Source organism: Pseudophryne corroboree, chromosome 4 (assembly GCF_028390025.1).
Source record: "Pseudophryne corroboree isolate aPseCor3 chromosome 4, aPseCor3.hap2, whole genome shotgun sequence".
In the NCBI taxonomy this organism is placed as follows: Eukaryota; Metazoa; Chordata; class Amphibia; order Anura; family Myobatrachidae; genus Pseudophryne; species Pseudophryne corroboree.
Genome location: NC_086447.1, coordinates 509,984,306 through 509,998,627, shown reverse-complemented (window position 1 = coordinate 509,998,627; position 14,322 = coordinate 509,984,306). Strand labels below are relative to the sequence as shown.

At 46.7% G+C, this 14,322-nt stretch overlaps 1 protein-coding gene and 2 pseudogenes across 4 annotated transcripts in view; 2 read left to right on the top strand and 1 right to left on the bottom strand.

Moving 5' to 3' along the window:
- Window positions 1–14,322, top strand: part of GOPC (golgi associated PDZ and coiled-coil motif containing) — a 146,890-nt gene that overhangs the window by 103,712 nt on the left and 28,856 nt on the right. For 2 of the 4 annotated variants that reach the window (XM_063917211.1, XM_063917213.1), the window contains one exon: window positions 12,960–13,058. In XM_063917211.1, the coding sequence (XP_063773281.1) occupies window positions 12,960–13,058 (99 nt within the window). The remainder of the gene's footprint in view (window positions 1–12,959; window positions 13,059–14,322) is intronic. The other 2 variants (XM_063917212.1, XM_063917214.1) reach the window with 1 other exon arrangement.
- On the bottom strand, window positions 3,278–3,396 carry LOC134913151 (5S ribosomal RNA; annotated as a pseudogene).
- Window positions 5,981–6,099, top strand: LOC134913139 (5S ribosomal RNA; annotated as a pseudogene).

The following is a 14,322-nucleotide window of genomic DNA, read 5'->3' as shown; positions in this document are numbered from 1 at the left end:
CAAGGGAGTAGAGTGTAATCCTACCACTGTATAAATCATTGTTATGGCCACACCTTGAGTATTGTGTACAGTTGTGGGCACCACACTATAAAAAAAATATCTTGGAACTTGAAAGTGTTCAGAGGCGAGCCACAAAATTAAAGGGTTAGAGGCACTGGATTATGAGGAAAAGTTCACTAGGTTAGATATGTTTACACTCAAAAAGAGGTGTGTAAGAGGAGACATTAATATTTACAAATCTATAAAGGGACAAAACATGGAGCTATCAGGCGATTTGTTTATTGAGAAATCTCTACACAGGACATGCGGACTTCCTCTGAGGTTAGAGGAGAGAAAATTTCATACCCAACAAAGGCAAAGGTTCTTCGCAGTAAGGATTTGGAATTCTCTATAAGAGAAGGTAGTAATGGTGGACCAAGTCAATATGTTTTAAAAATGGATTAGATCAATTTCTAACTGAAAAAGATATACAATGATATAGCATTAAAAATGAATGTATTTTAGAAACAGCAGTAATTTATAGTTTTATTTAGACTTAAAACATAACTTCCTCTGGGTCATTATAGTTAACTATAGTTACGTATGGAATAGTGTAAGAATTATAATACAGGTTGACCTCAACCTCATTAAGTGTGTTACATTTTTGCCTGCGTGTGCATGCATCGCAGGCTGCTATTCCCGGCATAGCGTATCATAGCTCCCGCTACTTAATGTAAGGAGAACCGCCGTGCAGCCGCAGACAAAGGGGAGCAATACTTAAGCTGCCCTGTATACCAAGGGGAGGCAGCGCGAGTTAGTTAGAACAGGTAGCCGGATGTTACGCTCCCAGTGTGTTTTGTCTGTGGCATTTGCGGGAGCGTGAGTAAGCGGTCTCCTGCTGATATTAGTAAAACAATAGAGTGGTGAGTTAGGAACTTTGTCTTGCAAGTTTTTTTTTCCAGCTGAAAATTGTTTCCGCTTTTCACTGAAACTATAAAATTCTCTCTCCATTTCTCTAACGTCCTAGTGGATGCTGGGAACTCCGTAAGGACCATGGGGAATAGCGGGCTCCGCAGGAGACTGGGCACTCTAAAGAAAGATTTAGTACTATCTGGTGTGCACTGGCTCCTCCCTCTATGCCCCTCCTCCAGACCTCAGTTAGAATCTGTGCCCAGACAGAGCTGGGTGCTTTTAGTGAGCTCTCCTGAGCTTGCTAATAAGAAAGTATTTTAGTTAGGTTTTTTTATTTTCAGAGAGCTACTGCTGGCAACAGACTCTCTGCTACGTGGGACTGAGGGGAGAGAAGCAAACCTACTAACTGCGGCTAGGTTGCGCTTCTTAGGCTACTGGACACCATTAGCTCCAGAGGGATCGAACACAGGACCTGACCTTGTCGTCCGTTCCCGGAGCCGCGCCGCCGTCCCCCTCGCAGAGCCAGAAGACAGAAGCCGGCAGAAGCGGAGAAGACATCGAAATCGGCGGCAGAAGACTCCTGTCTTCACATGAGGTAGCGCACAGCACTGCAGCTGTGCGCCATTGCGCCCACACTAACCCACACACTCCGGTCACTGTAGGGTGCAGGGGGGGGCGCCCTGGGCAGCAATTGATACCTCCTGGCGAAAACTGCATATAGACAGTGGGACACTGCTATATGTATGAGCCCCCGCCATTTATTTTACAGAAAATCTCGGGACAGAAGCCCGCCGCTGAGGGGGCGGGGCCTTCGTCCTCCGCACTCACCAGCGCCATTTTCCTGCCACAGCTCCGCTGAGAGGAAGCTCCCCAGGCTCTCCCCTGCAGAATCACGGTAGAAGGGTGAAAAAGAGAGGGGGGGCACATAAATTTAGGCGCATTAATCATAATACAGCAGCTACTGGGTAAACACTAAAGTACTGTGTAATCCCTGGGTTATATAGCGCTGGGGTGTGTGCTGGCATACTCTCTCTCTCTCTCTCTCTCTCTCTCTCTCTCCAAAAGGCCTTGTGGGGGTTCTGTCCTCATTTAGAGCTTCCCCTGTGTGTGTGTGGTGTGTCGGTACGTGTGTGTCGACATGTTTGACGAAGAGGGCTATGTGGAGGCAGAGCAAGTGCAGTTGACTGACGTGTCGCCGCCGACGGTGCTGACACCTGATTGGATGGATATGTGGAAGGTGTTACATGATAATGTAAACCCCTTACATAAAAGGTTGGATAAAGCTGATACCTCGGGCCAGTCAGGGTCTCAACCCATGCCTGATCCTACAGCGCAGAGGCCCTCGGGGTCTCAAAAGCGCCCACTATCCAAAATGGTTGACACAGATGTCGACACGGATTCTGACTCCAGTGTCGACGACGATGATGCAAAATTGCAACCGAAAATGACAAAAGCTATACGTTACATGATTATAGCGATGAAGGATGTTTTACACATATCAGACGTAAACCCTGTCCCTGACAAGAGGGTTTATATGTATGGGGAGAAAAAGCAAGAGGTGACTTTTCCCCCTTCACATGAGTTAAATGAGTTATGTGAAAGAGCGTGGGATTCAGAAACCTAGGGCGATCCGGCACCGGATGGACTAATCAGGAAAAATGCTAGCATTAGAGAAGAGAAAACCAAATTTGGACAATAGGTTACCCTAAGAAAATAGGGGAGAAAAGGGGCAAAAAATTAGCCCTTTCAATATTGTATGAAATATACGTGTAGATGTTAATTTAGTCCTAGTTGGTGGTGCACCCAGAGCCAGAAAGTATGCGAACTTTAATACAATGGGGAGAGAAAAGAAGGCTCTTGTGTGGGCGCACTCTTGTAGAAAAAAATAAATTTGATGAAATAATTAAGATGAAATATTTAAAACATAACTTTTATTGGCTTTTATTACAAAAAAGGTTATTACCGGAGATCTATCCTTCAAAATGCAACATAGAAAGCATCTTGGTAAAATAAAATGTTCTGGTCTCTTATTGGTAAAGAGTGTGTGAAAGGGTGGTAGACATTAGTTGGTCATACCCCCATTCCCCTTGACCAGTACAGGCTTGCTGTATTGATGGAACCACAGGGTGGTCGAGACACAAAATTAATAGCTATGCTCTTATGGCTTATAGAAAATTAGAGAAATGATCAGAAGTCACTCCTCTGGGTATAGTACAGGAAAAAAGACGACATGCACCTATCTGAATTCAAGACAATGATAACGGTGGAGGCAGGTATGGCACCTCAAGTAGATGGTGCCCGTGACCGATAGGTCTGGAGGTTATTGGATAGAAAAAAGTGGTGATACTGCTGTTGGTGTTACTGCCACATAAGTGAGGAAAATCCTACTCTACAACACCAGGTATTCACAGGTGGTCTCCCTTCCTGGTACTGACCTGGCCCAACGCTGTTTAGCTTCCAAGATCAGACGAGATCGGGCGCTGGCAGCGTGGTATGGCAGTAGAGAATTTTGTGTGAACACCAATGAGAGTGCACCTATATATGAATAATGAAAATTAGGACTGACAGAGAAGAAATAGATAGAAGATCGTGTAAATAGGTGGATCTGCTTTTCACGTTAGACCCGATCCGAAATTCCCACTCACGTGGTGCAGTGTACCGGGAATCGTGAATGAGAGTCCACGAAAAAGTGGTGATCTATCGAAGATTGGACTTGTGAGAATTGATACTAGAATTCTCAGACAGAGAAATCCCTGACTGCTGGTATATTATGATTGTCCAAACAGATAGTATATAAGAAGAAATGCTGGTGAAACCAGGTGAATATGTGGTCACTCAGGTAACTCAGGTAATGTGTTACTGCCACATAAGTGAGGTGTCAAATTCACCAAAACTGCACAAACATATATCTGTTGACCAAATGTATCATAGGATATTTGCCTTGCAACCCCAGATAGGATATAGAATGCTATAATAGGTATATGTTAATTCTATGCATGCATCAATTGCTGTGAGGAGGCAGGAATAGAAATAGATGGAAACCAACACATTCATAAATATAACAGATATATTAGTCATATGTGTGAACTGGTAACGCTTTAAAATATAAGCTGATTTCCAATAGTATGCTAGATGCTAGATAAATGCTAATGCAGACCTCTGATCAATCACCCCTATGCTGTACACTCAATGCAAGATAATTAAGACAGTGCTGCTGAGAATTGCAATAGGAGTTGCTATCCGTGGCATGCAGCCACTGGATAGTGGGGCTTACGGTTTCACCAGAGATATGAGGAAGCCAAGAGAGCAAAAAAGGTAAATATGGCTAAATGCCAAGATGCGGTAGTGTCGACGAGACCCCTGTGCCTGGATGCGGAAGACGCGTTTCGCCCTGGGGCTTGTTCACTTCCGGGTTCCGTGCTGTCCAGTGTGGGGAGAGGGCTTTTATGTCCGCCCCTGTTAGAGCTTGGCCAATCCGGAGATGTCGTCTGGTGGGTGTGATCTCCCCATGTGTGTAGTTGCTAGGAGACCGCAGTAATGAAGACGTCAGATCGGGAGGCGGAAGATGCGTCACCCATCGCGAGATCGCGGACGCCATCTTGGATATGGGAAAAATACCCTTACAATTAGGATTTGTGTGGGCGGTTGCTAAGAGACTACAATAGCGAAGCTAAGACGTCAGATCGGGAGGCGGGAGATGCATCACCCATCGCGAGATTGCGGACGTCATCATGGATATGGGAGGAATACCATTGAGATCAAGATTAGTGTGGACGGTTGCTAAGAGACTACCATAGCGGAGCTGAGACGTCATAACCGGAGGGCTGAAAACATTTGGTGATAGTAGATCGCTATTATTTCCCACATCTAAAATAGCGATCTACTATCACCAAATGTTTTCAGCCCTCCGATCTGACGTCTTAGCTTCGCTATTGTAGTCTCTTAGCAACCGCCCACACAAATCCTAATTGTAAGGGTATTTTTCCCATATCCAAGATGGCGTCCGCGATCTCGCGATGGGTGACGCATCTTCCGCCTCCCGATCTGACGTCTTCATTACTGCGGTCTCCTAGCAACTACACACATGGGGAGATCACACCCACCAGACGACATCTCCGGATTGGCCAAGCTCTAACAGGGGCGGACATAAAAGCCCTCTCCCCACACTGGACAGCACGGAACCCGGAAGTGAACAAGCCCCAGGGCGAAACGCGTCTTCCGCATCCAGGCACAGGGGTCTCGTCGACACTACCGCATCTTGGCATTTAGCCATATTTACCTTTTTTGCTCTCTTGGCTTCCTCATATCTCTGGTGAAACCGTAAGCCCCACTATCCAGTGGCTGCATGCCACGGATAGCAACTCCTATTGCAATTCTCAGCAGCACTGTCTTAATTATCTTGCATTGAGTGTACAGCATAGGGGTGATTGATCAGAGGTCTGCATTAGCATTTATCTAGCATCTAGCATACTATTGGAAATCAGCTTATATTTTAAAGCGTTACCAGTTCACACATATGACTAATATATCTGTTATATTTATGAATGTGTTGGTTTCCATCTATTTCTATTCCTGCCTCCTCACAGCAATTGATGCATGCATAGAATTAACATATACCTATTATAGCATTCTATATCCTATCTGGGGTTGCAAGGCAAATATCCTATGATACATTTGGTCAACAGATATATGTTTGTGCAGTTTTGGTGAATTTGACACCTCACTTATGTGGCAGTAACACATTACCTGAGTTACCTGAGTGACCACATATTCACCTGGTTTCACCAGCATTTCTTCTTATATACTATCTGTTTGGACAATCATAATATACCAGCAGTCAGGGATTTCTCTGTCTGAGAATTCTAGTATCAATTCTCACAAGTCCAATCTTCGATAGATCACCACTTTTTCGTGGACTCTCATTCACGATTCCCGGTACACTGCACCACGTGAGTGGGAATTTCGGATCGGGTCTAACGTGAAAAGCAGATCCACCTATTTACACGATCTTCTATCTATTTCTTCTCTGTCAGTCCTAATTTTCATTATTCATATATAGGTGCACTCTCATTGGTGTTCACACAAAATTCTCTACTGCCATACCACGCTGCCAGCGCCCGATCTCGTCTGATCTTGGAAGCTAAACAGCGTTGGGCCAGGTCAGTACCAGGAAGGGAGACCACCTGTGAATACCTGGTGTTGTAGAGTAGGATTTTCCTCACTTATGTGGCAGTAACACCAACAGCAGTATCACCACTTTTTTCTATCCAATAACCTCCAGACCTATCGGTCACGGGCACCATCTACTTGAGGTGCCATACCTGCCTCCACCGTTATCATTGTCTTGAATTCAGATAGGTGCATGTCGTCTTTTTTCCTGTACTATACCCAGAGGAGTGACTTCTGATCATTTCTCTAATTTTCTATAAGCCATAAGAGCATAGCTATTAATTTTGTGTCTCGACCACCCTGTGGTTCCATCAATACAGCAAGCCTGTACTGGTCAAGGGGAATGGGGGTATGACCAACTAATGTCTACCACCCTTTCACACACTCTTTACCAATAAGAGACCAGAACATTTTATTTTACCAAGATGCTTTCTATGTTGCATTTTGAAGGATAGATCTCCGGTAATAACCTTTTTTGTAATAAAAGCCAATAAAAGTTATGTTTTAAATATTTCATCTTAATTATTTCATCAAATTTATTTTTTTCTACAAGAGTGCGCCCACACAAGAGCCTTCTTTTCTCTCCCCATTGTATTAAAGAGCGTGGGATTCCCCAGATAAGAAAGTCCTGATTTCCAAAAGGTTACTTATGGCGTACCCTTTCCCGCCAGAGGACAGGGTGCGCTGGGAATCCTCCCCTAGGGTAGATAAAGCTCTCACACGCTTATCTAAGAAGGTGGCCCTGCCGTCGCAGGATACGGCCACCCTGAAGGATCCTGCAGATAGAAAGCAGGAAAGTATCCTGAAATCTGTTTATACACATTCAGGGACTCTACTGAGGCCGGCAATTGCGTCGGCGTGGATGTGTAGTGCTGTAGCAGCGTGGACAGATAATCTGTCTGAGGAAATGGATACCTTGGACAGGGATACCATTATGCTGACCCTGGGGCATATAAAAGACACTGTCCTATATATGAGGGATGCCCAGAGGGACATTTGCCTACTGGGCTCTAGAATTAATGCAATGTCAATTTCTGCCAGGAGGTTCCTGTGGACTCGGCAGTGGACAGGTGATGCCGACTCCAAAAAACACATGAAGGTGTTACCTTACAAGGGTGAGGAATTGTTTGGGGACGGTCTCGGACCTGGTTTCCACAGCTACTGCTGGGAAGTCAAACTTTTGCCATATATTCCCTCACAACCTAAGAAAGCACCGTATTACCAAATGCAGTCCTTTCGCGCACAAAGAAGCAAGAAGGTCAGAGGTGCTTCCTTTCTTGCTAGAGGCAGGGGTAGAGGAAAAAAGCTGCACCTTACAGCTAGTTCCCAGGAACAGAAGTCCTCCCCGGCTTCCACTAAATCCACCGCATGACGCTGGGGCTCCACGGATGGAGCCAGGAGTGGTGGGGGCGCGTCTCCGACATTTCAGCCACCAGTGGGTTCGCTCACAGGTGGATCCCTGGGCTATACAGATTGTGTCTCAGGGATACAAGCTGGAATTCGAGGTGATGCCCCCTCAACGTTACCTAAAATCGGCCCTGCCAGCTTCCCCCATAGAAAGGGAAGTAGTGGTAGCGGCAATTCACAAGCTATTTCTCCAGCAGGTGGTGGTAAAGGTTCCCCTTCTTTAACAGGGAAAGGGATACTATTCCACAATGTTTGTGGTACCGAAACCGGACGGTTCGGTCAGACCTATATTAAATTTAAAGTCCCTGAACATTTATCTGAAAAGATTCAAGTTCAAAATGGAATTGCTCAGAGCGGTCATTGCAAGCCTGGAAGAGGGGGATTTTATGGTGTCTCTGGACATCAAGGATGCTTACTTGCATGTCCCCATTTATCCGCCTCATCAGGAGTACCTCAGATTTGTGGTACAGGACTGTCATTACCAATTCCAGACGTTGCCGTTTGGGCTCTCCACGGCACCGAGAATATTTACCGAGGTAATGGCAGAAATGATGGTGATCCTGAGAAAGCAAGGAGTCACAGTTATCCCATACTTGGACGATCTCCTCATAAAGGCGAGGTCAAGGGAGCAGTTGCAGATCAGCGCAGCGCACTCTCAGGAAGTGTTGCAACAGCATGGCTGGATTCTGAATATCCCAAAGTCGCAGCTGATTCCTACGACGCGTCTGCCCTTTCTGGGCATGATTCTGGACACAGACCAGAAGAAGGTGTTTCTCCCGACGGAGAAGGTTCAAAAGCTTGTGACTCTAGTCAGAGACCTCTTAAAATCGAAACAGGTGTCGGTGCATCACTGCACGCGAGTCCTGGGAAAGATGGTGGCATCGTACGAAGCCATTCCCTACGGCAGGTTCCATGCGAGGATCTTTCAATGGGATCTGTTGGACAAATGGTCCGGATCGCATCTTCAGATGCAGCGGCTGATCACCCTGTCCCCCAAGGCCAGGGTGTCTCTTCTGTGGTGGCTACAGAGTGCTCACCTTCTCGAGGGCCGCAGGTTCGGCATACAGGACTGGGTCCTGGTGACCACGGATGCGAGCCTCCGAGGGTGGGGGGCAGTCACTCAGGGAAGAAACTTCCAAGGGTTGTGGTCAAGTCAGGAGGCTTGTCTGCACATAAATATCCTGGAACTAAGGGCCATATTCAACGCCCTGAGTCAAGCGGAGCCCCTGCTTCGCAACCAACCGGTGCTGATTCAGTCAGACAACATCACCGCGGTGGCTCATGTAAACCGCCAGGGTGGCACAAGAAGCAGAGTCGCGATGGCGGAAGCCACCAGGATTCTTCGGTGGGCGGAGAATCACGTGCAAGCACTGTCAGCAGTGTTCATTCCGGGGGTGGACAACTGGGAAGCAGACTTCCTCAGCAGGCACGACCTTCACCCGGGAGAGTGGGGACTTCATCACGAAGTCTTCATTCAGATTACAAATCGATGGGAACTGCCACAGGTAGACATGATGGCGTCCCGTCTCAACAAAAAGCTACAACGGTATTGCGCCAGGTCAAGAGACCCTCAGGCGATAGCTGTGGACGCCCTGGTAACACCGTGGGTGTTCCAGTCGGTCTGTGTTTCCTCCTCTTCCTCTCATAACCAAGGTGCTGAGAATCGTAAGAAGAAGAGGAGTGAGAACAATACTCATTGTTCCGGATTGGCCAAGAAGGCCTTGGTACCCGGAACTGCAAGAAATGCTCACAGAGGACCCATGGCCTCTGCCTCTCAGACAGGACCTGTTGCAACAGGGGCCCTGCCTGTTCCAAGACTTACCGCGGCTGCGTTTGACGGCATGGCGGTTGAACGCCGGATCCTAGCGGAAAAAGGCATTCCGGAGGAAGTTATTCCTACGCTGATAAAGGCTAGGAAGGACGTGACAGCAAAGCATTATCACCGCATATGGCGAAAATATGTTGCTTGGTGTGAGGCCAGGATGGTCCCTACAGAGGAATTCCAACTAGGCAGTTTTCTGCACTTTCTACAGTCTGGAGTGACTATGGGCTTGAAGTTGGGATCCATAAAGGTCCAGAATTCGGCCCTATCCATTTTCTTTCAAAAGGAACTGGCGTCTCTTCCTGAAGTTCAGACGTTTGTTAAGGGAGTGCTGCATATTCATCCCCCTTTTGTGCCACCAGTGGCACCTTGGGATCTCAACGTAGTATTGGGTTTCCTAAAATCCCACTGGTTTGAACCACTTAAGACCGTGGAGCTAAAGTATCTCACGTGGAAGGTGGTCATGCTGTTGGCCTTAGCTTCGGCTAGGCGTGTGTCAGAATTGGCGGCTTTGTCATGTAAAAGCCCCTATCTGGTTTTTCATATGGACAGGGCAGAATTGTGGACTCGTCCCCAATTTCTGCCAAAGGTGGTGTCATCTTTTCATTTGAACCAACCTATTGTGGTGCCTGCGACTACTCGTGACTTGGAGGATTCCAGGTTACTAGATGTAGTCAGGGCTTTGAAGATTTATGTAGCCAGAACGGCTGGAGTCAGGAAAACTGACTCGCTGTTTATCCTATATGCCCCCAACAAGTTGGGGGCTCCTGCTTCAAAGCAAACCGTTGCCCGCTGGATCTGTAACACGATTCAGCAGGCTCATTCTGCGGCTGGATTGCCGCATCCAAAATCAGTGAAAGCCCATTCCACAAGGAAGGTGGGCTCTTCTTGGGCGGCTGCCCGAGGGGTCTCTGCTTTACAGCTTTGCCGAGCTGCTACTTGGTCGGGTTCAAACACATTTGCAAAATTCTACAAGTTTGATACCCTGGCTGAGGAAGACCTTGAGTTTGCACATTCGGTGCTGCAGAGTCATCCGCACTCTCCCGCCCGTTTGGGAGCTTTGGTATAATCCCCATGGTCCTTACGAAGTTCCCAGCATCCACTAGGACGTTAGAGAAAATAAGGTTTTACTCACCGGTAAATCTATTTCTCATAGTCCGTAGTGGATGCTGGGCGCCCGTGCCTAGTGTGGACTTTCTGCAATACGTGTACATAGTTATTGCTTAATAATGGGTTATGTTATGTTGGCATCCATTGTTGATGTCCTGTTGTTGTTCATACTGTTGACTGGATAAGTGTATCACAAGTTATACGGTGTGATTGGTGTGGCTGGTATGAGTCTTACCCGGGATTCCAAAATCCTTTCCTTATAATGTCTGCTCTTTCGGGCACAGTTTCCTTAACTGAGGTCTGGAGGAGGGGCATAGAGGGAGGAGCCAGTGCACACCAGATAGTACTAAATCTTTCTTTAGAGTGCCCAGTCTCCTGCGGAGCCCGCTATTCCCCATGGTCCTTACGGAGTTCCCAGCATCCACTACGGACTATGAGAAATAGATTTACCGGTGAGTAAAATCTTATTTTTTTCTCCTTTGGCCACTTCCCGAAACTGAGATGATCTGGTGCTACTAGACGTAGTGGGCGTAGTCTGAGGATTTACTTGGAAAAGACTTCTGCTCTCTGGTGTACAGATTCTATGCTTGTACTTTATGATTCACATAAACGTGGTTGGCTAGCTTCAAAGCAGACCATTGCGTGTTGGAGCTGCTCTGTCATCAGTCGAGCCTATTCTAGAGCAGGGCGACCGACACCAGACTGAATGTCAGGGCATTCCACTAGGGTGTTGACGACTTTCTGGGTGGTGCGACATAGAGCTTCGGTGGAACATATCTGTGATGCACTTCCTGGTCCTCTGTCAATACGTTTACTCTTTATCGTTTTCATGTCTTTGCTTGCTTCAGGTGCCGCCCACTTTGGCTGCCGGGCAGACTGGGTGTTCCCTCAATGTTGTTGAACATGGTCCAGTGCCCCATCAGCCTTGCTGAAAGAGAAAAGAGGATTTTTGGTCACTTAACTGTTGAATCAGTTTCTCTGACGCAGGCTGTGGCACACTGCATTCCCTGCCACACGCTCAGTTATGCAAGGTTTGGGTTCTTCACAGTCTTTTCCCTATTAGTTTGTTTGTTCTAACAGTTTAACTGGGTTACTACTACTCCTTACCGGGCCCTTTTTGTAAGAAGTATTGGTATTAGGGAAGCCAATCCCGGGCCATTTTTTCAATCCCGGGTATCGGGATTGAAAAATGGTCAATCCCGGGATACCCGGGATTGGCTTTAGACTGTGTCCAGCCGTCGCCCCGCCCCTCCCCACCCGCCCTGCAGACATAAAAAAACCCCTACAAACCTGCACAGAGAGGTAGCGGGTGAGGAGGATTTGGCAGGTGAGTGCTGGGGAGCCGGGAGGAGGCGGCGGGTGAATGCAGGGGGAGCCGGGAAGAGGCGGCGGGTGAAGTCCGTCGTACTTTCCAGCTCTGCGGCTGCTGACAGCGCAGCGTGACCTCACAGGCACAGGTCATGCTGCGCAGGGGGAGACAGGAGGAGGGAGCCGGGCAGCGTCTGAGCGTCCTGAGGACGCTCAACGCTGATCCCTTAATCCCCAGGATTGGAGCTTCCAATCCCGGGATTGAATCCCGCCCGTTTTTGGGCCTAAATCCCGGGATCCCCCCGATCCCGGGATTGGCCTCCCTAATTGGTATGCTGTGTTTGCAGGGGAGAAAAGCTTAGATTGAAAGTTACAGTGCCAAACTCCATCCCAATCGGCAAACCCATTGTCCAGTGTCCCACAGCCTACTTCTTAGAAAAGGATTCAACTGTAAGTGACCAAAAATCCTCTTTCTCTGCTGCCACACAAGGCCAGACATTTCCATCATGTATGTGCTTGAGGCATGGGTGTGGCCACACGGCTACGTATTTGTGTGTTTGTGTGTCCTGGCTATGTGCTCCATTTGTTTTCACCATGTATATCTGTTTGCTCCTTTGCTGTCTATACCGAATTCATTTCACGCAGAATTCTAAGAACTTTTGCTAGTATTTTCCCCCCCCATACTTTAACAGAGTTAAAAAAAAAAATGTTTTAAATTAATCAGGTCTCTCCTAAAAACAGCATTTCCCACCAGTTTAAATTCTGTAGCAGGGCTTAATAGTGATTAGGAAGAAGTACCATGATAACTATAGTAATAATTGTAAGCCCAGAATGTCTATTAAGAGATATTTTATGTGAACTATTAAAAAAACAAAACAAAGCAAAACTTTTTTTTAAACAATAATTATATAATCCAAACTCGTATATGGCTGACATTTGCTGACCACATGACAATTCCATTTGTTTACAGTTTCCTTTATTACAACGTTTTCTTTATTATTTTGTTTTGCTTGTGTATGCAATTAAGCAATAACGAATAACCTGTACACCATTTACATTTATCTTGTACTAAATGAAACTGAACCTCGTGCACAGTTTTATATTCTGTCAAAGATTTTGATTTAGAAGTACTAGAGGTAATTTGCAAAAAATATATGTGCAAATGACTGTTTAAATTTTTTTTTCTTTAATAGCCAATAGATTTCCTTACGTTGTGTGTTTGCAAGGTTATAAATGTGCTTTCTTGAACCAGCAGGACCCAGATTGCTTAAAGAAAAGTCAAGGAGTTGGTCCAATCAGAAAAGTGATTTTGGTTAAAGAAGATCATGAAGGACTTGGCATATCAATCACTGTAAGTAGGAATTGGGTAAATTGCACAGCTATGGACAGCTATGCTTTGTCTATACCAGTGGTTCCCAACTTTTTTGAGTCACAGCACCTTAGGATATCAGAATTTTTTTTCACGGCACCCCTAGGCCAAAAGTTTCTTATTGAGAAATTCAGAAAAATATAAAAAATTTAGTAAATTGTGTTTACATGTCATCCTTAGGTTCAGTTATGTGGTGAGGGAAAGCTTTCACTTGTTTGTCCATATATTTTATGATTGGCAGCCACAAGTACTGGTTTTGGTTATTACATAATTTTCTCTGACGTCCTAGTGGATGCTGGGACTTCCGTAAGGACTATGGGGAATAGCGGCTCCGCAGGAGACTGGGCACAAAAGTAAAAGCTTTAGACTAGCTGGTGTGCACTGGCTCCTCCCCCTATGACCCTCCTCCAAGCCTCAGTTAGATTTTTGTGCCCGAACGAGAAGGGTGCATGCTAGGTGGCTCTCCTGAGCTGCTTAGAAAAGTTTAAATAGGTTTTTTATTTTCAGTGAGTCCTGCTGGCAACAGGCTCACTGCATCGTGGGACTAAGGGGAGAAGAAGCGAACTCACCTGCGTGCAGAGTGGATTGGGCTTCTTGGCTACTGGACATTAGCTCCAGAGGGACGATCACAGGTTCAGCCTGGATGGGTCCCAGAGCCGCGCCGCCGGCCCCCTTACAGAGCCAGAAGAGCGAAGAGGTCTGGAGAAATCGGCGGCAGAAGACGTTCCTGTCTTCAGATAAGGTAGCGCACAGCACTGCAGCTGTGCGCCATTGCTCTCAGCACACTTCACACTCCGGTCACTGAGGGTGCAGGGCGCTGGGGGGGAGCGCCCTGAGACGCAATAGAACACTATAAAAACCTTATATGGCTAAAGAAATGCATCACATATAGCTCCTGGGCTATATGGATGCATTTAACCCCTGCCAGTTTTCCTGAAAAAAGCGGGAGAAAAGGCCGCCGTGAAGGGGGCGGAGCCTTTCTTCTCAGCACACAAGCGCCATTTTCTTTCACAGCTCCGCTGGAAGGACGGCTCTATGACTCTCCCCTGCAGTCCTGCTACAAGAATCAGGGTAAAACAAGAGAGGGGGGGCACTATTGGCAGCTAATATAAAACAGCAGCTATAAAGGGAGTAACACTTACATAAGGTTATCCCTGTATATATATATATATATAGCGCTCTGGTGTGTGCTGGCAAACTCTCCCTCTGTCTCCCCAAAGGGCTCGTGGGGTCCTGTCCTCTTTCA